Below are 23165 nucleotides of genomic sequence, written 5' to 3'. Positions count from 1 at the left end.
AATATTTTATTGATATTTCCGATGAATATTGATCAAAATCTAAGACTTTATTGATTTTTTTTGTAAATGTTGATCTTAAATATTACTGAATAATATTTATTTAAGATTTGTCAATGTTCAAGAAGACTATTGATTTAAGATCTAAAATATATCAATATTTTTTAAGAATGTTCAGAATATATGTTGTTTAAATATGATTTAATATTTACCAATATTCTTTTTTATATCAAAATATATCAATCATATATTTGTTGTTAATTATCTTGAAAAACATTATAAACTATTTATTAATAATCTAAATAAAATTAATTTGATTTGTTTTCAGCTGAAGGATTTATCAAGATATGACAATATGATATATTTACTATATAAATTTTTGTTAAGTTGTCAAATGATTCCACCAAATTCTGCCGAAAATTAGACAATTCTCATTATAGATTTTGTGTACTTTGGAAAGAAATTGGTATCAACCATCAGATTTAATTATAAAATTTGTGAAATTCTTATTATTTTATATTGCATTAAAGTTTCAAATTACACACTAACATTCAACAACGTAAATACGACAACGGTTTTAAGCAAAACCGTCGCAATTTTTTAATTAGTGATGGTTCAACTGAAACCATCGCTAAATTTAGCAACGGTTTGGAACAACCGTCGCTATATTTAGCGATGGTTGTAAGCAAAACCGGCGCAATTTATAAACTAGCGACGGTTTAATAAACAACCGTCGCTATTCTTAACCATCGCAAATTGTCTATAAATATCGCGTTTTCGGTCCATTTTCTTCCACACCACTTCACAACACTTAAAATTTTTCTCTCTTAGACGATTTTAGTTTCGATTTATGGTAAATTTTTTCGTTTCAATTTTTAGTAAATTTTTAAGTGTTAGAGATTATGAATATTGTTAACATAATCAGATTGTAAGTTTTTTTTATATTTATTAAATTATTAAAAGTAGTTTTTTTATTTTACTGAAAACTTAGTGACATATATCATAAAAAACCGTTGCTAAAATTATCGACGGACTTTATTGAAAATCATCGGTAACTTTAGCGACGGTTTGTTATGATGTCTGTCGTTAATTTTAGCGACAGTGATCATAAACCGTCGCTAATTAGCTACGATTTTTGATAAACCGTCGCTAATAATAGCAACGACAACGGATTTCATCCGTTGTGGTTAAACGAACTTTCAACAAACCATCAATTACAACAGTTGTAAATTACTTACGACAACGGATAAAATTTGTTGCCGTTTACCGTTTTTGTTGTAGTGACATGTTGTTTCCACTGTTTTCTTTGTCCAAATGCGAGATTGGTGTAGAGAAGTCTAACCCGAATTTGTTGTTTCTAGTACATGTCACTACTTATCATAATTGTTTCATTCTGTGCAACTTACATTCAGGTAGAAGATGATGAAAGATAGATATGTCTAATTTTTCAATTTCAATTCTTTAAAAAAACATGAGTAAATAATTAACGATTAATATTGAAAGTCGTCTAATTGATGTGATTCATTTTGAATTGAATGAACACAATTGATATATTTACGTCATGTGTAGATCAATTTTTCAAAGAATGAGAATATTTATTTCACTTGAAATGAAATAAATATTATAAAATATAGGCATAGATATATGAAAATTATATGTTTCAAGTATCGTAAACAAACATTCGTACGTGTAGTACAACAAAAATATTAGATATCTTAATGAAATATTGTACAAGATATACAATAATCTCTCGAATCACTGTATTGTACTTGAAGTACTTAAATGATTTCTATCAAGCATGATACATGATTTGCGGAGAAAATTCATTATATTTTCATTGTAATTTAATATAGATGTATTAAGGGTCTAGAAAATCACTTATTGCCAATTAAAAATATGTGCTTCATAATATTTCATTTTTGAATCTAATGACAATATTTAATAAATATAGTATATTATTAGAGATAAATTGCTTTATAAGAGCTCTTTTACTCCAGAGGAGATAATATGCATTTTTTTAATAAAGTACAAATTTATTGTTAAGAATGAATGTTGTTTTTGTTTATCATAGACAAACATAATATCAAGACAACTGGTTCAGCGGATATCAAAATAAATTGGGTGATACACAACACTAATTTCTCAAAAATAGCATTGTATCAATGTCAATGTGATAAAAATAAATGCACAACAAACCCGGAGTTTATTGATAATGAAATTTTCTAACATTGTAAACCTGAAGTTTATTGATATAATAAATAAAAGTTTAAGAATGTTATAGGGTTAGCTATTTTGGTATTACAAACCAGAAGTTTTTATATCAATAAAAAGTTAACTGATACAAATATTTCTATAGTTTGTGATATGATTTATTGATTTGAGCATCTCAATTGTATCTAATATGATCCCAATTGCATCTAATATAACAAATTATTGGTAGTGCATAATTAAGGAACTAGAAGTTCTTGAATAGGTCAATAAGAAAATTATTGATTCAATTAACCAGAAAATTATAAGATTTTAAGAATTTTTATATATTGAATTGTTAAATTTGATATTACTATCAGTTGTTTAAATTGGGACTAAATTCCTATATTTTTTGGAATGAAAATAATTTTCATATATGTGGGTCCACGACTTGCAATCTGATGTTTGCGAAGATATTTATCGAGAATAATAATCTCTAGAATATACAATCGGTAAAAATGGTTTGGTTGATTAATTATCAAATGCCTCAAAACAATTATTAAACCATTGATTATGAAAATATTACTTCATTTTTTGGAGATATGATATATTGTCTGCATCAAATATTATAGACATTATGTCAATTAATTATTGTTGATATTGAATTGAGCCAAAATTTATTATTAAAATTATTGATTGTGCGAAGAAAAAAAACACTATATTAGGTCTCTAAGAGAGATTAAAACTATGTTGGAAATTATATTGAAGTATCTTAATTAATAACAATGAGATTTTTATAACGCAATATCAATTGTTATTTTAGTAAAGCATTGTTTTTCAATATTGAGGGGGAGGAACGTAGAAGTTAAATGTATATCAATGAGAAAGTAGTGTATTTTTCGATCAATTCTTATGAAATATAAAGTGAACCCAAAGTTCAAAATTTAGTTTTCAAATACGTTATTTGATATAATGTATTAATAGATAAAATATATTATTTAGCTCTTATAATTTTTCCAATTGAACAATTTATGTTTTCTCATTTGAACCGCTATAAAGCTAATTGGTTTTTATATAGTTGTTTCAGCTGAACAATTTATGTTTTCGCGTATGAAGCTTTATAAATATAATTGGTTTTTAAATATAAAAACCAATAACCCCTTCAAATGAAATTATATAGTAACTCAAATGTCAAAATTAAGGAGGTTGATCGTCATGAAGAGATATTGACATAAATAATAGCAAAACCTCGTAAGAGGTTAGGTGCCTGAAACATCTGAAATAAATTGATGTCATGCACAACCATATCGTATTTTACTTGCAAGTAAATCTAAAATACGTCATAAGCATGATCGACCAATAAATTCAAAATATTTTGTACCGAAAAAGTATAAAAACCTCCCGAAAAAGTAATTTTAGATAGTATAGTGAAAGAGTTTGATAAATCAAAATAATGTTATTCCTGAAAAATAAAAATATATGTAAGAAATTATATTTCAACAAATTATTTATTTTCTCAAAACTACGACATTAAAGTAATGTGATTATTGATAATTATTTTAATATCACTGTATTTATTGTAAATATGAGAACTAATGATTATATAAAACTACAGTTTGTAGATATTGACATATGAACAATATAGGTTAATCTCAACCCAAAATTTCTCAAAAAACCCCGAAGTCAATTATGAAAAAATGTTTTCACTTGTCATAAATGTGTTGACTAAACATTGATATACAAAAAAATTTAAGAATAATTTGAAGTATCAAATGAAATTAGATTCTGCCTCCAAGATTATGTTTACAATAAAATGACAAAAGTCATCATGATGATTAAGATAATCCAGATACATGTGATGCATCATATTAGTAGATATTCCTGAAGAGTTTACTAGAATTGTCAAATAATTAAAATATAAATGTAAGATGAATTAATGGAAAATTTGAATTTTTCTTTTGAACTATGAATTCGATATTTCCAAAAAGAATATTTGTTAATTGGTCATAGTACATAACAAATAAAATAATTTTATATAGATATGTTACATTCATTAATTGATAATCCTCAAAAGATATTTGATCACGAAGTATCATATATAAGCATTAATTGAAGATAATGTGATCGATCGTCTCTTAAAAGTATTACCAATATTAAATTTTCAGAAAGTAACACTCAAGATCGGGCAATGACTTAAAGATTTTGAGTGATGCTTGTAACAAGAGGAGTAATTCATACTCTTTATGATTTGTTTTTGAATTTTCCCAAGCGGTTTTTTAAATAAAGTTTAATGAGGTGGTTAGCAAGAAGTAAGAGATGTCATACTCTTTTTCCTTCACTAGGTTTTTCTTAATAAGGTTTTAATGAGGCGTATTCATCGTCAAGAGAACATACAAGCACGGGCGGAGCAATGTGTTGCTCCGCTTTTCCCTATATTTTTTGTACATAAAATTTTGTCTTATTTTCCGGTAGCCCGGGGCTCTATATGTTAATATTAGCTCAACCATGGTTTAGAAAATTCTAGCACAAGTAGAAATGAAAACATGGTTCCACCACTGCATACAAGGAAAATTATCTTTTGTTGTACTTTTTTTCTTTCGTTCAAGTTTTTCCCATTTGATTTTATTGTCCATGTTTTAACGAGATAACACCCGACTCTCAGGAAGCTTCAAGCAACCATCTTACCAAATGAAATATTCAACGAAATAATTGTTGTGTAGATAATCATCTAAGGGATAATTTTATGATATGATTTTGAATTTAGATTATTATATAGATAATTTTTTTATTAATATTGATATCTCAATCTTTCTTTATATTCTATCATTGTATTTTATAAATAAAAAATCTCACTTGTGAATAAAATAGTTTGAAGTTTATTATCTGATTAAATTTATAACTCTACTAATAAAAGTTGCGTCATGTTTTCAGTTATTAATTTAAAAATTATAACAAAAAAATTACAAATAATTTCAACATAAATTGTTAATAATCTAAATATGAACTTTACTCCTGTAATAATCATTTATAATTTTAAAAAAAAAAAAATCAAGAGGAGAAACACTCGATGGTGGTCAACTTTGCTCTAAAATTTCCCCTTTTGAAGCTGTCCAATTCAGGAGCCAATTGTACGCTTAGAACCTCCATAGCTGAGTTCATCCAGAAAAGCCTCCATAGCTGAGTCAAATCCAAGGAGAGATACGAGGAAATGATTGTGAGAAATCTGTTATTATTGAGGTTAAAAAAGCTCCTCACTCCTCTTTCTCTGGCTTCCGATGCTGTGTTTAATTCCCTTCACTCTTCGCCCGTTCAAAACCCTGCTAAAACCCTTATGCCAATTCCCTTCTTCAACCGACCCTTTTCTTCTCAACCTGAAAAAATTGAATCTTTTTCACTTCTACAGCAGACCAGGGATGGAAATTACGATTATGCGACTTCACAGACTTTTCCCATTTGCGTTGGCTGTGGTGTCCCCATGCAAGATTCTGACTGTAAGCGACCAGGGTTCTTTACCAAGCCATTAACCAAATGCTCTCATTACAAGAAATTCGCTAAAATGGATCCCATTTTTGATGAGTCTGAAATTTCAGATTCTCTCAAAAGGGGTGTTCTGAATGAGATTATAGATGTTGGGACATCTCAGGATTTGGCAACGAACGATCATGCTTTTTGTGAAAGCTCGAATCTTGGTAGATTGGATGAGAAACTTGCCACTGAGAAGCCCATTGTGTGTTCTAGGTGCCATAGTTTGAGGTACTATGGAAAGGTGAGGGACCCAAGTGTGGAGAACTTGTTACCAGATTTTGATTTTGATCACACTGTTGGGAGGAGGTTGATGTCCGTTAGTGGGGCACGAACTGTGGTTTTGTTGGTGGTGGATGTCGCAGATTTTGACGGTTCATTCCCTAGGAAAGTAGCTAGTTTGATCTCCAGGATTAGCGATCAAAATGATCGGTCGTGGAAGGAAGGGAAACCAGGTAATGTACCTAGGTTAATATTAGTGGTGACGAAAATTGATCTTTTGCCCAGCTCCATTTCACCAACAAGGCTTGAGCATTGGGTTCGGACCCGATCAAGGGAAGATGGGGCCGGAAAGTTGAGCAGTGTGCATTTAATTAGTGCTGTGAAAGACTGGGGAGTGAGGAATTTGTTGGATGATGTGGTTAAATTGGTTGGGCCACGAGGCCATGTTTGGGCAGTGGGAGCGCAGAATGCTGGAAAGAGCACATTGATTAATGCAATAGGGAAATGTGTTGGTGGCGAAGTGACTCATTTAACGGAGGCTCCTGTTCCGGGGACCACCTTGGGAATTGTGAGGGTGGAGGGAGTGCTTCCAGGAAAGGCCAAGTTGTTTGATACGCCCGGGCTTTTGAATCCTCATCAGATCTCAAGTAGGTTAAATGCTGAAGAACAGAAGCTAGTTCGTATTGAAAAGGAATTGAAGCCGAAAACGTATAGGATCAAGGTTAGAATCCCCTTTTGGTGAAGTTTTCAGTGTGTTGCTACTTGAGATTAATGCTTTGTGTTGATTGTTCTAATGTTTTCTTTTTAGGCATTGTGGGATAATTAGAAATATGGTAGACTGGTAGTGACTGATTCATTTTGCTCCTTCTTGCTATAAATTTCTTGTTTCTTAACTTTTTGGCCTCTCCTTTTAATTTGCTGGGTTTGGTTTGAGAAATTTGGCAATCATAGCTTAATAGCTAAGGCATTTGGTAACTTAGTTCATGCTTGGTTCATATTAAGAGATGTGTGATCGAAGTACTTTTATGGTTCTAGCCTCAAGGAGTATCAAGGTAGCATAAAACTTTCCGTGCTCTTTTGTTCGATGGCCTGAAGCTTCATTCTCACGTATTTCTGTTAGTCAAATGGCAAAATGTGTTTCAAATTACCTTACTGTTTTGCTAAACTTGGACCGATGCTTATCAAATCTACAACAAACAACTTAAGTTGATTATCTTTTCCTAGTTGTATGAAGAATATTCGATGTCTCTGAATTGAACCCTAGTTGGATACACAACTTTTCCTTGACGACTTTTGAAATAATTGTTTATGAGTATATTATGCAACGTTACCAGGCGGGGCATTCAATTCATATTGGTGGACTCATGAGGCTGGATGTTGAAGAATCATCAGTGGAATCCATATACATTACGGTGTGGGCTTCGCCCCTGCTCCCTTTGCATATGGGAAAGAGCGACAATTCTTGCATGATGCTAGAGAAACATTTTGGCCACCAGTTGCAAGTATAGTGCCTTAATAACGTTAATCTATGAGTTCTATTTCTTATTGTTCATCTGTTGAACCATGATATGCTTGAACAGACACAATGAGTGCTCTTAGGTCTTCCCATTCTGGAGTGCATTTCATGAGAATTTTATTGTTTGACCGGGAACTTTGTCATAGTATTAAAAATTATAGCTTATGGTATGCAATATCAAATCTTTTAATCATACCGTATTCCATGCATCGCCTTTCAAATACTCCAGACAATAGTGCCTACGTATAGTTTATAGCAATCAAACATGTGACATCAGCTCTAATAGCAATTGTAGAAACAACCACCTCCCATTATATTGAAGATTATGGCTTTTTGATGTCGGTGTAGCTCAAATATTTGAAGTCCTATAGCTCTAGCGTCATGTTTGATTTTTATCCCAAATTTATAATCACACTTGATAGTGGAGACAATTGTTGCCTCCAACTTTTTTTGTTTTTCGAGCTTTTATTTTGGGATATTACATACATCATTTAGTTTCTTTTAATATATATCCTTTTTTCAGCCTCCAATCGGAGAGGGGCGAATCGAGGAGCTTGGCAAGTGGGTGAAAAAGGAGTTTCATGTTTCTGGGGTGTGGTGGGATTCGAGTTCAGTGGATATAGCTGCTGCTGGTCTTGGTTGGTTTGCCATCGGACTCAAGGGCGAGGCTCGGTTAGGTGTTTGGACATACGAAGGAATTGATGTAGTTGTTAGAAACTCGTTACTTCCTCAAAGATCCATCAATTTTGAAGTTGCGGGTTTTTCAGTTTCAGATATAGTCTCCAAAGCAGACAAAGCTTCGAGTAAGAAACGCCAAAAAGATAAGAAGACGAAACATAGAGACTTGAGTGTATCATCTCCCGGTGCATCTTCGCCGTTGGTTGTTGACACGGCCGCAAGTTCAAAGGACTCGATAGATGAGTCGTGATCAGTCCCGTTTGGGCCACGTCGTGAGTCGATTTTTTAGACATGAACACTGGTGCAGATTGTAGAACTTTCCTAAGAATCATGAATTTGGAAGAGCAGCAGCCGTCCCAATTCAAGCTTTTCCTACTTTGAGGAACATATTGGAATTTGGAACAACACACACACACGCACACATATACGCTGAAGAATTGTTATAACTACATCTACATGTTAAAAATTATCTCTAATTTTTTTATATAAAAATTATTTAAACAGAAAACTATTATTCACAAAACGGTTAATCTATATGCAAAATAAGTAGAAATTGTTTGTGGCAGTTTCATATATCACATAATATTCTTTAAAAAATCTACAAAAATTCTCGTGAAATCGTCTCGCGGATCATCTATACTATATTATTAAGTGTGAGTGAGTTAGAAAAACTGTTTGAGGATGACACCAAAATTTCTTCTTTTTTATCCTCTTCTTCAACACCACCTATAATAATTCTAACTATGTCAACCCCACGTCTGAAATTTTTCCCAAAAATGGAAGACTTAACCATACCAATACATTTGAAAACTTCTCAATTTAAAAAAACTTTACGGTTAATATTTTTAAAGTAAAAAACTTTTATTTTTCTACCATAATATTATTATTATGATTTTTACTGAAATTAAGTTTAATAGAAAAATATATTTTTCTGTCGTACACAGCAATGTACAGCATTTTGCTTGCATAAGTTACGTGTGATTCATGAGTTGCGGGAATTAAACAAACATCCACGAACGAACGAACGAACGAACGAACGAACGAATGAATAGTTTAATCAGTTGATGTCCCAACTCATGCTTCATTTTTAAGTCAAATATATTATGATAAACTATACCGTTGGTGTCTGGAAGAAAGTAAGATGGAAGCAGAGTGCGGAGGCAATGCCATCGATGGTAGCAGTGGCCCCAAATCGCCGTTACTGCAACGGTTTAAGCGTAGTTGGAGCGGCAGCCCCCGCCGTGGACTTTCCCGCCGGAACTCCGTGAACTCGCTCCGCAGTGAATTTCTCGCCAGGCTTCCGGACAAGGTTCGGCGGGCGGTTGATCCTGAATCTTCTTCAATCGTCGATTTTTCCAGAAGTCATGGCCTAACTAAAGGTATTTTCCGTTAGATTGTAACGAACTGCATACTAAATAGTGTATTTTCTGCTTGGCCGAATATTTCAGCATTGGCGTATCTTTTCAATTTGAAAGGTTGACCAAGTTTAATTTCCGAATTTTCCCGTTTTCTATAAGGTTGCACTCGTATTTATGGATTTGAATTTCTTGATTTTCAAATCAGTTCATGTAATCTTATGCGGTGGTCTTATATAGTGAGCGTGAGTTTTTCAAGAGCATTTACCTGGTGGTTCTTCTTGTCCTGATGTTATGGATGATTTTGAGAGGAATTTCTAGCCTGGTCATGGAATATTTTTAATGATTGAGCTACTTCATTAGAGATTGGCTCAGCACTTTTGGAGGTTGGAAGGAGGAAAATAGGTGGATCATGTTTTTACCTTGATTACATTTCTTGTTTTATTCATCGATCATTTTTTTACATCTCTAGGAGAACAAGACTATTATGAAAGACAATTTGCGACCTTAAAATCATTTGAAGAAGTTGATGCTTTGATGGTAACTGACAACATTGATGAAGAAAATTTGGATGAGCAAGCACAACAAGAGAGAGCCATGAGAATCTCGAATTATGCTAATATTTTACTTCTGGCATTTAAGGTGTTGTATAATTTCGAATCTGCCCTTAACTTTGATTTTCCAATTAAAGAAAATTAATCCTAAAAAGTTTACATGGTTTAGATCTATGCTACCATGAAGAGCGGATCACTAGCCATTGCTGCTTCAACCTTGGATTCTTTACTTGATCTTATGGCTGGAGGAATTCTTTGGTTCACCCACCTTTCAATGAAAAACATCAACATATACAAATATCCTATTGGAAAGTTGAGGGTGCAGCCAGTTGGCATTGTTATATTTGCTGCTGTGATGGCGACTCTTGGTACATCCTCTTCCTCAATAACCATTTTTACCTTGAAAGATTTTCTGGTGCCCTTGAGTTTTTGTTCATTGCCATAAGTTCAATTTTATTTGGATGGAACTATTAGAAGTCCCATATCCGTTGTATTAAGTTCTTAGGAGTGTATATACTGGAATTGCACAATCTTATCCCGTCGAACTAGCTTCTGGGATAGAATTAGACTCAATTCCATGATTTTATCATGGTATCAAAGCTTAGACACACCGTTACGTTGGACTACCTTTATGGGACACCCGCTAATGTCTTGTAACTTCACGCTCCCAGTTGTTCATTCTTGAATGTAAAAGGGATGTGTTAAATGTTTCACATCGTCTGGATTAACTTCTTGGGAGTTGTATATATAGAACTGGACAATCTTCCCTCTTGAGCTAGTTTTTTGGAACAAGAACATGTAGTTGTAGACTTCCATTAATTTATTTGTAAAATTGTTCCTGGCATTTTTTTGTTAATCTTGCTTGAGGTGTCTATTGCCCTACAACTTTATGCATCTAGATTTCAAATTTGATGAGCTGTTGAAAAGGAAAGACAAGAAACTGGGATTCACATGGCTGAAAAAGTTTCAATGCTGGGATCTTGATTTAATACTGAAATTCCTTTGTGCTTCATTTTGTTGACGTATGAATAACTTACAGCTATTATTTCATGTTGATTTCTGGGAAAAACCAGCCTCTGGTGGAGTAGATGACCATTTACTATTAAATGTCACGATCATGTGTTAAACGGTTGATTATGGCATGCAAAAGCTTCAAGAATTGGCATGCATTTCATTTCAGGTTTTCAGGTGTTGATCCAAGCAGTAGAACAACTGGTAGAAAATAAAAATATTGAAAAAATGAATGTCGATCAGCTAATATGGTTATACACAATAATGATCACAGCGGCTGTTGTAAAACTTGCTTTGTGGTTTTACTGCAGAAATTCTGGAAACAAAATTGTCCGTGCTTACGCAAAGGTATTTCTGCTTTTGTTTCCACAGCAAACATCATCATAGATGTCCTTGTTGCTAACATATGTTGCATTACTTGTTAGGATCATTATTTCGACATAGTGACAAACGTGGTGGGATTAGTTGCAGCTGTTCTTGGTGATGCATTCTTTTGGTGGATTGATCCAGCTGGTGCCATCATCCTTGCAGTTTATACAATCTTGAATTGGTCTCAAACTGTTCTAGAAAATGCAGGTACCTCCTCCTCCTCCTTGCACCAGGCATTTTTGAATTTGTGGTCTATCCATTGATTTAGGCAAAGTTCGTGATTGTATAAATTAGTTTATGATATTTTTAAAATTTGAATCTAATGAAATTTAAAATTACTCTCTTGGGAGGCTATATATCATATTCCCACGAGACATTCTTACCAATTTTAATGCACCACCTCATACTCGTTAAAAGCAAAGCTCTTGATTTATTTTCTGCTCTATCCTGGATTTTGTAGAACTGCAGAATTTTTTTCAATTGGGTCTATTATCATGCATTGTTTTTTTCATTGAGTGCCCGTAAGCATTAGTGGCACTTCTTTATTCATTAGGACATGTCTTCATGCTAAGTCTAGTCTGAGCTCCGTCGTCGTTGGACTTTCTTCTGTGTAACCTACATCAAAGCTGAATGAAGTACAAGCCTTTACATTTTTCATTTTTCATTTTTCATTTTTTCATTTTTATTTTTTTATTTTTTGTTTGGTTGCTTGTTTGTTTTTCTTTCTTTTATGGTGATGATGGTTTGGAAGGTTGTGTTAATTTTTAAAATACTTTTTTTGTTCTTGGGCATATTTTTATGGGCTATCTGTGTGATTTACTATATATTTTCTTGGTATTTTATGTGAATAAAGATAGAAAAAATTTCACTGAAATAAAATGTGTGTCATTATTGTTAGCAATAAAAGGTAACACATTCAACTCATGTTTAATATGGTATAGACTATAAAAGCTAGTGTGTCGAAGAAATTGAATAGATAATCAAAAGGCGGAAGTGAAATGGTTGAGAGAAGTGGATCATAACACAAAATTCTTTCGTGCCTTATTAAACCATCGAAAGAGCAGGTCACCTATTGATAAATTGGGAGCTGATGGATGGGTCAGTAACGTCAGATAGTGAGCAGATTGAGTCGACAATAGTAGAGTTCAAAAACTATACATCATCTCTGGGGATAAAGGTTGGGGCATAGAAGGAGTTGATTGGTGCGTGCCCTATTGATGGTGAGTCTGGAGTAGAGTTGGAGAGACCTTTCTCAAATGATTAGATTAAAAGAGCAGTGTTTGAGAGTGATGGAGAAAAGGCTCCGGGCCCAGATGGTTTTACATTGGCATTTTATCATGAGTGCTGGGAGTTAAAGTAAATGATGAAGATCTTTGATGATTCTTTGAGGGGGGTGTTATAAATGATATTACCAATGAGACATACATATGTCTGATACCGAAAATACAAGATTCAGTTAAGGTAAAAGACTTGACAACCAGCTTGTATAAGAGTATTGCTAAGGTGAAAGGTCTTAGCAAATAAATTGAAGAAAATTTTACCCATTACAATAGCATAAACTTGAAATGTTTTTATCAAAGGGAGACAAATTTTTGATTGTTGTCTTATAGCTAATGAGGTGGTTGAAAAGTCGAGGTGTAAAAAAAAGAAGGGTGGGTGTTTAAAGTCAACTTTGAGAAGGCTTATGATAATGTGGATCAGGGTTATTACGTTCTACTGAAAAAGGGGTTCGGAGAGAGATGGCGAAAGTGGATTTGGGGTTGTGTTTCGACTGTTTCATTTTCAATTTTTATTAATCGTAGGCCTAGAGGTAAAGTTAAGGGTGAGAAATAATTTGATAGTAGATGTCCTGGGCAGATTGGTTGGTAAGGTCAAGCAAGGAACCTCATTTGGGCCTGCAAGTGAGTAGAGAGAATAGAGATTTCATAACATTCAATTTGCGGATGATACTCTTTTCTATGTCAACAATGAGAGTCATTTGTTGTTCAGTAGCACACTTGAAATCAGTTTGTCAAATGTCAGAATTAAAGATCAATATGGAAAAAAGTGTCATGTTAGTCACTAATTGTGTTGTAAAGAAGATGAAGGGTTAACTCAAGAGATTGGTTATGGGAGGGAAAGTTGGCCCTTTACATATATGGGTGGTTCCACTGCGCGGAAACCCGATGAAAATCTCGTCTTGGGAACATGTTTTTCCTAAGATGTCTAAGAAGCTAGCAATTTGGTAGATAGCGTTTTTTAGGGGGGTGGGGATTAACTTTGATTTCAGTGGTGTTGAATGTGACACTGACGCCAATGTGTTTCATGTCGATTTTAAGGTACCGAGGATATAGCATAGATTATGGAAAGGACTACGAGGGATTTTGTATGGGATGGAGTTGATGGAGATTCACATTGTCATATGGTCGTGGGATCAAGTCTGTAAGCTGAAAGAAATAGGGGGTTTGGGTATTAGAAACATTTGTCTGAGAAATAGGGCTCATATGGGAAAATGGTGGTGGAGATGCTCTGTTGAGGAGGAACCGTTATAGAATAAGGTTATTGTGAGCAAATACGGGTTACATGATAATGGTTGGGACGCAGGTTTAGCAAGATATGATATATTTAGAAGCCTTGGAAGTAACTTATCTGGTTTTCACTAGTTTGTGAGGGCAGTGACTAGAGGGGGCAATAAGGTCAGGTTTTGGGAGGATAAGTAGTGGGGGATTCTTCTTTTAACGATCTTTATCCTACCTATTTTATTTCAGTTATCATTGGTTCATAATAAGTCCATTTCTCATTTTCTCCGGTGGGAGGATTGTTCCTCCTCTTCTTCTATATCTTGGGTCTTGCAATTGTGGAAGAATATGAGGGATGAGGAAGTGAATGAGTTAAGCTCTTTGCTAGGATCTTTAGAGAGGGTCAGATTGGTTGAGTGGGTTGATTATATCAGGGTTTGGGACGGGGATCCTTCAGGAGTATTCTCGGTCAAATCTTTTTACGAGTCTTTCTTTCTAATAAGTGGTTTCTATCTTTTTCATGTCATTTGGAAAGTTCCGATCCGACCAAAGGTTCAATCTTCTTATGGACCGTTGTGCTGGGTAAGTGGTCAACTTGTGAGATGATGCAAAAGAGATGGCCTTCGTGTGATGTGTGTCCGAATTAGTGCGTGTTGTGCCAAAAAGAGGTGGAGAATCAGGATCATCTGCTTATTTATTGCTCTTTCACTAAATGTCTTTGATTTAGAGCTTTGAAGGAGATGGCTTTGGTTTGGGTAGCTCCAAGATCTTCGCACAAGCTATTTGCTGCAGATCTTGGACGCACTTGGCAGGAAGTGTAAAAAAATTTGGACAGTATTAATTCTTTGTATTTGCTGGCCAGTATGATTGGAATGGAATAAATAGATTTTTGACAGCTTAGAAGAGTCGATTGAAGAACGTTGAGAGCTCTTTGTTTCTGTACGAATCACTTGTCCGCTATATGTAATTATTTGCTTCTCATTAATGAATATAATCTAGTTTCCTATCAAACTATAATATATTTTAGTATGGTTTTGTTGTGCTTTAGTTGGAGTGAACCTTAATTTACATTTTTTCACTTGTATGTAGTGATTATTTAACACGTACTTGGGAGAGAGTGATAAAATTTTGACCCCTTCGGCATTTGCACGCTGATGTAGGCCTTGCAATGGAACCAAGTGAATTTAGTCCTATGTGTTTCAAAATTTTACAGGTATATAATTTTGTAGTAGTAACCTTCTTTCCCCAATCTAAGCTTGTCCTTTTGATTCAGTGTCACTAGTGGGAAAATCTTCTCCTCCCGAAGTACTGCAGAAATTTACATATCTTGCAATAACACACCCTGGGGTCAAGCGTATTGACACAGTTCGTGCTTACACATTTGGTGTTTTGTATTTTGTTGAGGTCAGTTTTACAACCAAAATCTTTTGAAACTCGTTTCTAAAATTGGATGATTATCCTGTCATGCTTTAGGTGGTCCCTGTTGAATAATTTCATGCATAAAAACACATTCTTCTTGCACCAGGTTGATATTGAACTTCCAGAAGAGTTGCCCTTAAAAGAAGCTCACATCATTGGGGAGTCTCTCCAGATAAAGATCGAAAAAATTCCCGAAGTGGAAAGGGCATTTGTTCATATTGATTATGAATGTGAACACAAGCCAGAACACACCATCGTTGCCAAGCTTCCAAACAGTGACCCTTGAGCTCAACCTTTTGTACAAATTTATGTATGTGTGTATTTCATTATCCAGTTATATGAGCTGGATTATATCAAGAATTAAAAGTGCTTGTGATACATGAATAAGCTGAAATGTTGTTTTGAAGATTCATATGCATAACATGATTTTTTTTAAAAAAAATCATGCAAGCTCAAGTTGTGCTCTTACTGCGCTGGTGTTTGTCATTGTGCCCTTTTCTAGAATGGTTGTTCATCATATAACTTCCAATATAGCAGTCAAAGTAAGATGTATGGGTGGATTCATCAAATTCCCATGGAAACAAGATCTGCACTACGAATAACACTGATCACGTGTCATTCTTTAGCGGTATCTCGAAAACGTTTTGGTTTAAATATGGTATTTCAAAGTAAGTTACGACTTAGTGAATGTTGTCACGCGAGTGGGGCGATGCCATATGCAAGAAAGAATAAACTCATAGAATCGCAAAGATAAATAGAACTTTTATATGTTTCGGATAACCTTTGAATATGATCTCTTAATTAGACAAGGGTCAATTGAGGAAAAAATGTATTTTGATGGTAAAATGTTCATAACCATCCCTGACTTATTATTTTAGTTCTTCAAACTATCCCCAACTATTCATATTTTTTCAGTGTGGTCTTCTATTGAATTGTTGGTATGATGACTCATCATGTTTAAAGTATTTTATTAAAATACCCAGGTAATATTTTTATTTATGAACTATTTAATTATGTGGAAGATAGTAATTAAATATCTCAATTTTGAGTATTCAACTTCTTATTTTGAATCATGTAAATTTGCACAATCAGTTAAAACTCTTTAATGTTGTTGGAAAAAAATAATTGTATGTATTGGGAGAACGACCGAATCGTGGTGCTTGCATGTTGTATGGTTTGAAATAATTGAGTTGCTCCGTTATCACTATATATCACTTTTAATAAAGCGCTAAAATCTCAGTCCTACGAATGCATTATAATGTAACAAAACAAATATTGTCATGGGCAAGTGAGCTTAGCCAAAATGAAATAATTAAATCACACTAATTTATTTTTAAAAATGTTGCAAATGAATAAATTTTATATGGTGAATAGATTAATTTTTTTGGAGAAGAAGTATTTTTTACTCATTTTTCATAAAATAAGGGAGAACACGGACAATTTTAACATAATTCAGTCTAACCTACTTATTTGTACGTCGAACATATTCCTTAAGTACACTACCAATGAACTTATTATACGACTTAGGAATCTTTCTCAACCCTTGACGTCTTAACGATGAAGACGATCAAAAGATCTCCATTTGGCGAACACCCACTCGACTTTTGATCCCGCTTCCTTGAACCCCCTTCGATGTGTGGACTATTCTTTCTTAGGTACTCACCTTCATCTTCATCTGTATATAAATGAATCCAAACACTCCAAATATATATGAACTAATTCGATTTACATTTATTACTCTTAATTTTTAGTTAATTATAACTTATCCAAAAATTCAAATAGCCTCACAAAAGTTTGGCTTCTGATTAATTGCGCATTTAATTTAAAAATAAAAGTTGAGATAACCACATGTGTGAAATGGGGTACATTGCATTTAATATTATTATTTAGTTAAAGAAGCCCAAGTCTCTCTCCCATGTGGTCACGTCTCACAAACAAATGTATATTTCCAAAATCATTAACTAATCCATAGTTCAAATTTGAAATCCAAAACAAAAAACTGCATGTCTCTTCTCGACCGCAAGGAGAAGGTATTTACCAACAATGTTTTTTGTTCCATATACCTGGGATTCGTATGCCTTCCTACAATGAATTTTTTCATAATTTTTTTATTAACTCTCATAATTTTTTCTGATATTGTTATGAAAATAGCTATGTTAGAAATTTAACATATTGAATAACTAAATTCGATCTACATACGCATAAACATAATCGTAAAGATTGATATGCGAAAATATGAACATTAACGAATTCTAACATCTAGCCATTGATGTTGAATTTGAGAGTGCTACGAGCGAGATTACACAAACACCGAAAACATATATCTTTTAAATATTTATGCAATTTACGAGATGATATATTTTTTAATAACTGCATTGATTTAGGGACCATATATACCACTTTTTATATACATTCTCTAACCATCATAGGGAAACTCAAGACTTGGAAAATCTTGATAAATTTAATTCAGGATATGGTAAATAAAATTTCAATATATTTACCATCATAATATATATAATATTCTTTGCTAGGATTGATTTAGAGTTTAGATATATAAGACCTGATTTTCTCACCACTTTAAAAACGGTCGGACCACAAATTTGTGCGGAAAACAGTCATGATGGTTCTTATGAGAATTATATACTCAAATATATAGGATTAATAAGATAAAAAATACGATAAGAAATGAGACAGATATTTTTGTGGATGTTCAGATATTCAAGCTCACATATCACTTTTTCTTCCACTTAGGAAAAATTTCACTAAATTTTGGTTTTACAACACTTTGTAATAACCAAGTTCAATCTTAGAACTTATCTACTGATTAAGTCGAAACTCCTAGTATTCTCACAAATGATTGAGGCTCGAAGTCTAACAACCAATCCAAGATGAATGACGTAAAATAATGAATCCTTCGATTCAATCTGTCGAAAAACTCCTCAAACGATCTTGGAAAGAAATGGTGGATTGAGTTGACAGAAGCCATTGATGATCCTTGAAGATATGGTGCATGTTCTTTAATGAATGAGTTGTTGAGCAGTGTATAACTTGTGAGGATTGAGATTGCTAAAAGATATTTTCAGATAATGCTTCTAGTGTGTAAAAATCTTGTTTTTCTATATTTAGTACTTATTGCATCTTTTCATTCAACACTTGATTGTAGCTCAATAAATAAATGTAGCTCAATAAATAAGCATTAATTCAATAATATTTTTGTTGTCGTCTTTTCCTTATACATCGTATGCTTTAATTAGTGAGCAACAATTTGACCTTTACCAAATCTGAGAGCAAACGGCCACTGACAACAAAAAGTAACTAGCTTTGCGTATAGACTTTTTTTAAAAAATACAGATCTATAGATATTCTATTTTATTGTACATGACCAGTCTACCAACTTTTATGATGAAGTATGTGAGATACTTGTAAGATGTCATTGATTAATGTTCTTGGATAAAAAGAACAGTCGAGTAGTCCATGTGCCACAGACTGGTGCGCATTAGCGATCGAGTATATGAATTATGTTGCTGATGATTAAGCAGTTGAATAGCTTAGCATTACATGCCCAGTTAAATGGATTCTATTGAAGCGGTCGAGTAACTGTAATACAGATCAAACGGCAACTAGATCTAATACAACAAGTTATTGTTTGTTATCATCAAAACTAAATGATCTAACAATTTTTCTCTTTTTGGTGATGAACTAAACCTAAGCCCCAGATATAATACGTGACAAAAGAAAAATAAGTTTCATCGTTACAAATAATAGAAAAGCAGTAACAACCTATTGCACCTACGTAAAAAAAATCTAATATACCTCATAAACTAGGAGCTTCCACCATCTCCGAATCCTCCACCTCTCTTCCGACAGTCTCTCTTCTTTTTCTCATCTTCAGTTGTAGCTCTTATTCTAGCTTCTTCTAACCGCCATCTAGCCTCGTCTTGCCTTCATTTTTCTTCTCCCCCCTTTTTGACATCACCTTTTTTAAAATGATCTAGTATTTCTCGTAGCTGGGTGCCAAAGTCGCCTGAAGATTGTTGATACGAGCCCAAGTCTTTGTTCAGTTTGTGTTAACTGTCTAAACAATGTATCTATGTCATTGCTGGTGTGCTTCTTTGAACTCTTAAATTCGTCCTTGCAAATTTTGATATCAGATTTAAGTTCTGAGACATTTCAGCATGACAGTTTGGCAAAGATTAGAGATTTTGACGTCGGAAGTTAGCAGACGAGCATCAAAATCAACCATGAGCTTTCAAACCTTCTCAAGATGGAAGTTGACCTCCGCAAAGTGTACATCGACCGCAATTGAAATAGGTTTACTTGAGGGTCCAGCATCAGAGGTGTCGTTTGAATTCAACATGTAATACCCCATAATTAAGGTACATATATAATATTTTCTTTTCATTGCTTAAATTTATTAATTATTATATAGTGCTAATAAAATAAAAAATTGAAATAACTAAGTCAAATATATAAATACATAATAAATATATATACACACACATACATAGAGATGTAATATCATCATCATCATACTTACTTAACCAACACATCACCTCCTTCTTTGCCCAATCGGTGATCGGAATTTGTCCAACATGTATTGGAAGAAAGACTTGGAAAAGCATTCACCTAAAGAATTTCAACATTTTGATAGCCTAATTTTCGAGTTTAAGGGGCTGGTCTAGAATAGGGAGAGAGTGGTGAGAGGATGGAGTTTTTTTAAAAAAGGTGAAAGAGAGAAAAAAATCTTTTATATATCTCAAACTCCTCCAAAAATTCTAAATAAACTCCATGATACTCTTTATTTACCTAGAAAGCAATCACAAAAAGAGGTGTCGAAAATCATCAGCCAGTTTTTTGTTAAAATTCAGAAACCACAATTTCTCGGGAAGGAAATAGTGCCAGAAAACTCATTTTTCAGGTATTGATTTTACTACCATTTTATATACCTATTCCGACCGTATTATACCTTAGTATGAGCATGAAAGTTGTTTATTATATGTCATATTTCTCACTTATGTCAGTGTTTCATGGAATTAGCATCGAAAATAGTGTTTTACGACAGTCAAAGTAGGGGTTTGAGTTATACTAGCCATTTTGTTTCGGGCATGATTCGATTGCGAATTTGAGAAAACTTATAACACAAAATTGTAGGAAATCCTTTTTTACATATGCTGAAAAAAAAATGGGTCACGCGTCTCGGCGAGACGGCGTGTGACACATGTAATACAAGCACCAGTGAAAAAAAATATTTTATTTTCTGAACATTGTTCTATATTATTCTAAGCTATTGTTCAAGTTTCGTGAATTTTGGATGAGTATTTCATTTACTGTAAAATTTTAAATGCTAATACTATGATTTTTGCATATGATTTGATACTTATATGATCAACTAATCCTTTTTATGCATGTTTTTAGTCTTCAATACTTTAAAAATATATCACTGGAAGTAACTATGAAGTTTTATAATTTTTGGAATTTCAAGTAATTTATTATAATTTTGTGAGTTATATATTCGATATAAAAAAATCGATTAAGGATGATATAACTCCAAGTATCAATTATTTTACATTTTCTCAGTTAGTATAATGTTTTAGAGTTGTTATGTGAAATGTTATAAATTTTTTTTTGGAGTCAAATATGAATTATTGTGTATTTATAAAATAGTTTTGACTATTAAAAAATAGTTTAAAAATAATATGAATTAAAAAAAATTATGCAACCGACCATGTTCATTGTCATTTACCGTCTCCACATGCTCCATGTCATATGCTCCAGCAGTGCCTTCACAACTTGGGAGGATGGGAAAGGCATCTTTTGGAATCTCGGACTCAATCAGCGGAGAAAAGATAATATGAGAAGTAACACGAGTACTAATATTCAGAGAAGGTGGGGACTGGGGGACTCCCTTTTCAAAAATAGTCTCAGGAGATGCTCTGTTGGGACCGGTATCTTGTTTTGTGTCCATGCGAGCATACTGGTGACAAAAGATATCAAAGTTCGTCATAGACTTCACCATTTCATCAACTGAGGTCATAGGGAGCTCAAGTAGCGGTGTATCCATATCAGCAACTGTGAAAAGACATGTTTGAGGATTAGTAAAATTAGCAAAAGAGAGAGGTACCTCCCAATGAACATCCCCAGTGGTTGCAGCAAGATCATCGGTTGAATGGTCTCTTGTTGAAGAAGGCTCTTCAACCGCTGCTTGTTTTGTTTCTCCAGCCGCTTCTTCTTCTATTCCCATCGAACTTAACATTGCAAGAACTTCACTAACATATATTTCTGTGGTCTTGGGGATTGGTTGAAGAGGCATTTCAAACTCCCTCGGCTTATTCAGAATCTTGGAGTCGATGGTTAAGACATGTGACTCAAGTTGTGAGATGACGACAACATCATTGGGAGTGGTGCGGCTATTGGCATCAAAATTTGACTGCTGCTAGATTATTATCAACTAGAGAAGGCTTTACCTCAGTTGAAAATCGACGAATTTTTGGTGGGCGAGAGCTACTTCATTTCATTTGTCTCGGCCAATCCAGAATCTTCCCCTCCATAACTGCCAATTTCTCTACAAGGTTCTCTTCCAGATTGGTCTTGAACAATACAGGTATGCGTTGTTCAAACAATCTGTTGAACATCTTCATTCTTTTCGCCATCGTCTTTAATACTTGGGACAATGTCAGAGCGACATCTGTCTGAACAACAGTGGGAGGCTTTGATGGCGGTTGCATCTTTCCCTTGCCCTTGTCCTTGTTCTTAGGGTCTAGGGGAAGAGCAGCAGATGTTGAGAAAGGAACACCACCTTCAAAAATTCGGATGCCAACCACCGATCGAGTGGACTGGACTTGTGGAGCAGTTTCCAGTTGAGTCACTTCAGACACCAACTCAATCTTTTTCTTCTTGGGCTGCTTATCACCCTTCGATTGCTTGGGGTCATCAGTATTCAACCGTTTTGATGAAGCGGTCGGATTTTGGGGATTGGTGAATACTTTTTTAGATGGACTTTCTCGTGGTTGTCCTCTTCAGCAGTCTCAGAATAGACCATTTTCCTCTTAACTAGTGTCCTAGCCGATGCCTTCTTATTTTTTTGAGCATCTTGCTCAGCACCTGTGTAACGTCCAAAAATCAGTCAAGTAAACCGCATGTATGCAAATTATTTTAATTGCTTAATTGTTTTATGTAATTGATTTTAAATGCTTAAATGATACATATTACATGATAAACTTTTTAGATTGCATGATTTTATGAAATTAAGGATTTTATCCGGATATTCGATATTACGCTGGGGAAAGGAGATCGAGGACGAGTGGATGACCAAGATAAAAAATATTTTTCGATAAATATTTTTAAGGCTCGATAAAATGATTTATTAAGATGAAAATTTTCTAAAAAAATGTTGGAGTCCGAATTATTTTACGAGACGAGCCCGATTTTATACGGGAAGCCAGTTTTAGTCAAATGAATGACTTTTAAAGGCCCGAAAGTTATTATTTTTGAAAACGAATTATCTGACGTATGACCTTGAACTTGCAGCAGTCGTATTTGCCTTAAAATTTGGAGACACTACTTGTATGGTGAGAAACGCAAGATCTTTACGGACCACAAAAGTCTCAAATATTTCTTCACCAAAAAGGAAAAGCTGAACATGAAACAAAGAAGATGGCTAGAATTTATAAAGGACTACGACTTTGACATTAGTTATCATTCCGGTAATGCTAATGTAGTTGCGGAAGCTTTGAATAGAAAATGGACAGTCTTGACCTAATTATCATTGCAGAAACCTACACAGACGGAGATTCAAAGATTTGATCTTGAAGTTTATGCTAGGGGAAATGCTCTTAAT

The 23165-nt window shown here is 33.8% G+C and overlaps 2 protein-coding genes across 2 annotated transcripts; both read left to right on the top strand.

Moving 5' to 3' along the window:
- The first annotated feature begins 5245 nt into the window (after positions 1–5245).
- Positions 5246–8492, top strand: LOC142541167 (GTP-binding protein BRASSINAZOLE INSENSITIVE PALE GREEN 2, chloroplastic). Its single transcript, XM_075647803.1, has 3 exons — positions 5246–6649; positions 7263–7430; positions 7968–8492. The coding sequence occupies exons 1-3, from the start codon at positions 5393–5395 to the stop codon at positions 8370–8372; spliced, it is 1830 nt and encodes a 609-aa protein (XP_075503918.1). The 5' UTR covers positions 5246–5392; the 3' UTR covers positions 8373–8492.
- Positions 8493–9151: 659 nt separating this feature from the next.
- LOC142541166 (metal tolerance protein 4-like) lies at positions 9152–15784 on the top strand. The gene is made up of 7 exons (XM_075647802.1): positions 9152–9501; positions 9950–10119; positions 10201–10399; positions 11212–11390; positions 11468–11618; positions 15183–15313; positions 15435–15784. The coding sequence occupies exons 1-7, from the start codon at positions 9264–9266 to the stop codon at positions 15612–15614; spliced, it is 1248 nt and encodes a 415-aa protein (XP_075503917.1). The 5' UTR covers positions 9152–9263; the 3' UTR covers positions 15615–15784.
- Positions 15785–23165: the final 7381 nt, after the last annotated feature.

Source organism: Primulina tabacum, chromosome 3 (assembly GCF_025594145.1).
Source record: "Primulina tabacum isolate GXHZ01 chromosome 3, ASM2559414v2, whole genome shotgun sequence".
Taxonomy (NCBI): domain Eukaryota; kingdom Viridiplantae; phylum Streptophyta; class Magnoliopsida; order Lamiales; family Gesneriaceae; genus Primulina; species Primulina tabacum.
Note: the sequence above shows the minus strand (reverse complement) of the source record. Positions and strands in the feature narration are given on the sequence as shown.

What these genes read in the sequence shown, in the direction of transcription:
- LOC142541166 (XM_075647802.1), top strand. Translation starts at nt 9,264, where the DNA reads ATGGAAGCAGAGTGCGGAGGCAATGCCATCGATGGTAGCAGTGGCCCC. An exon ending in TTGTCCGTGCTTACGCAAAG is followed by an intron (nt 11,391 to 11,467) that starts GTATTTCTGCTT and finishes ATTACTTGTTAG; the next exon opens with GATCATTATTTCGACATAGT. An exon ending in AACTGTTCTAGAAAATGCAG is followed by an intron (nt 11,619 to 15,182) that starts GTACCTCCTCCT and finishes CTTTTGATTCAG; the next exon opens with TGTCACTAGTGGGAAAATCT.
- LOC142541167 (XM_075647803.1), top strand. Translation starts at nt 5,393, where the DNA reads ATGATTGTGAGAAATCTGTTATTATTGAGGTTAAAAAAGCTCCTCACT. An exon ending in CGAAAACGTATAGGATCAAG is followed by an intron (nt 6,650 to 7,262) that starts GTTAGAATCCCC and finishes CAACGTTACCAG; the next exon opens with GCGGGGCATTCAATTCATAT. An exon ending in ATTTTGGCCACCAGTTGCAA is followed by an intron (nt 7,431 to 7,967) that starts GTATAGTGCCTT and finishes TCCTTTTTTCAG; the next exon opens with CCTCCAATCGGAGAGGGGCG.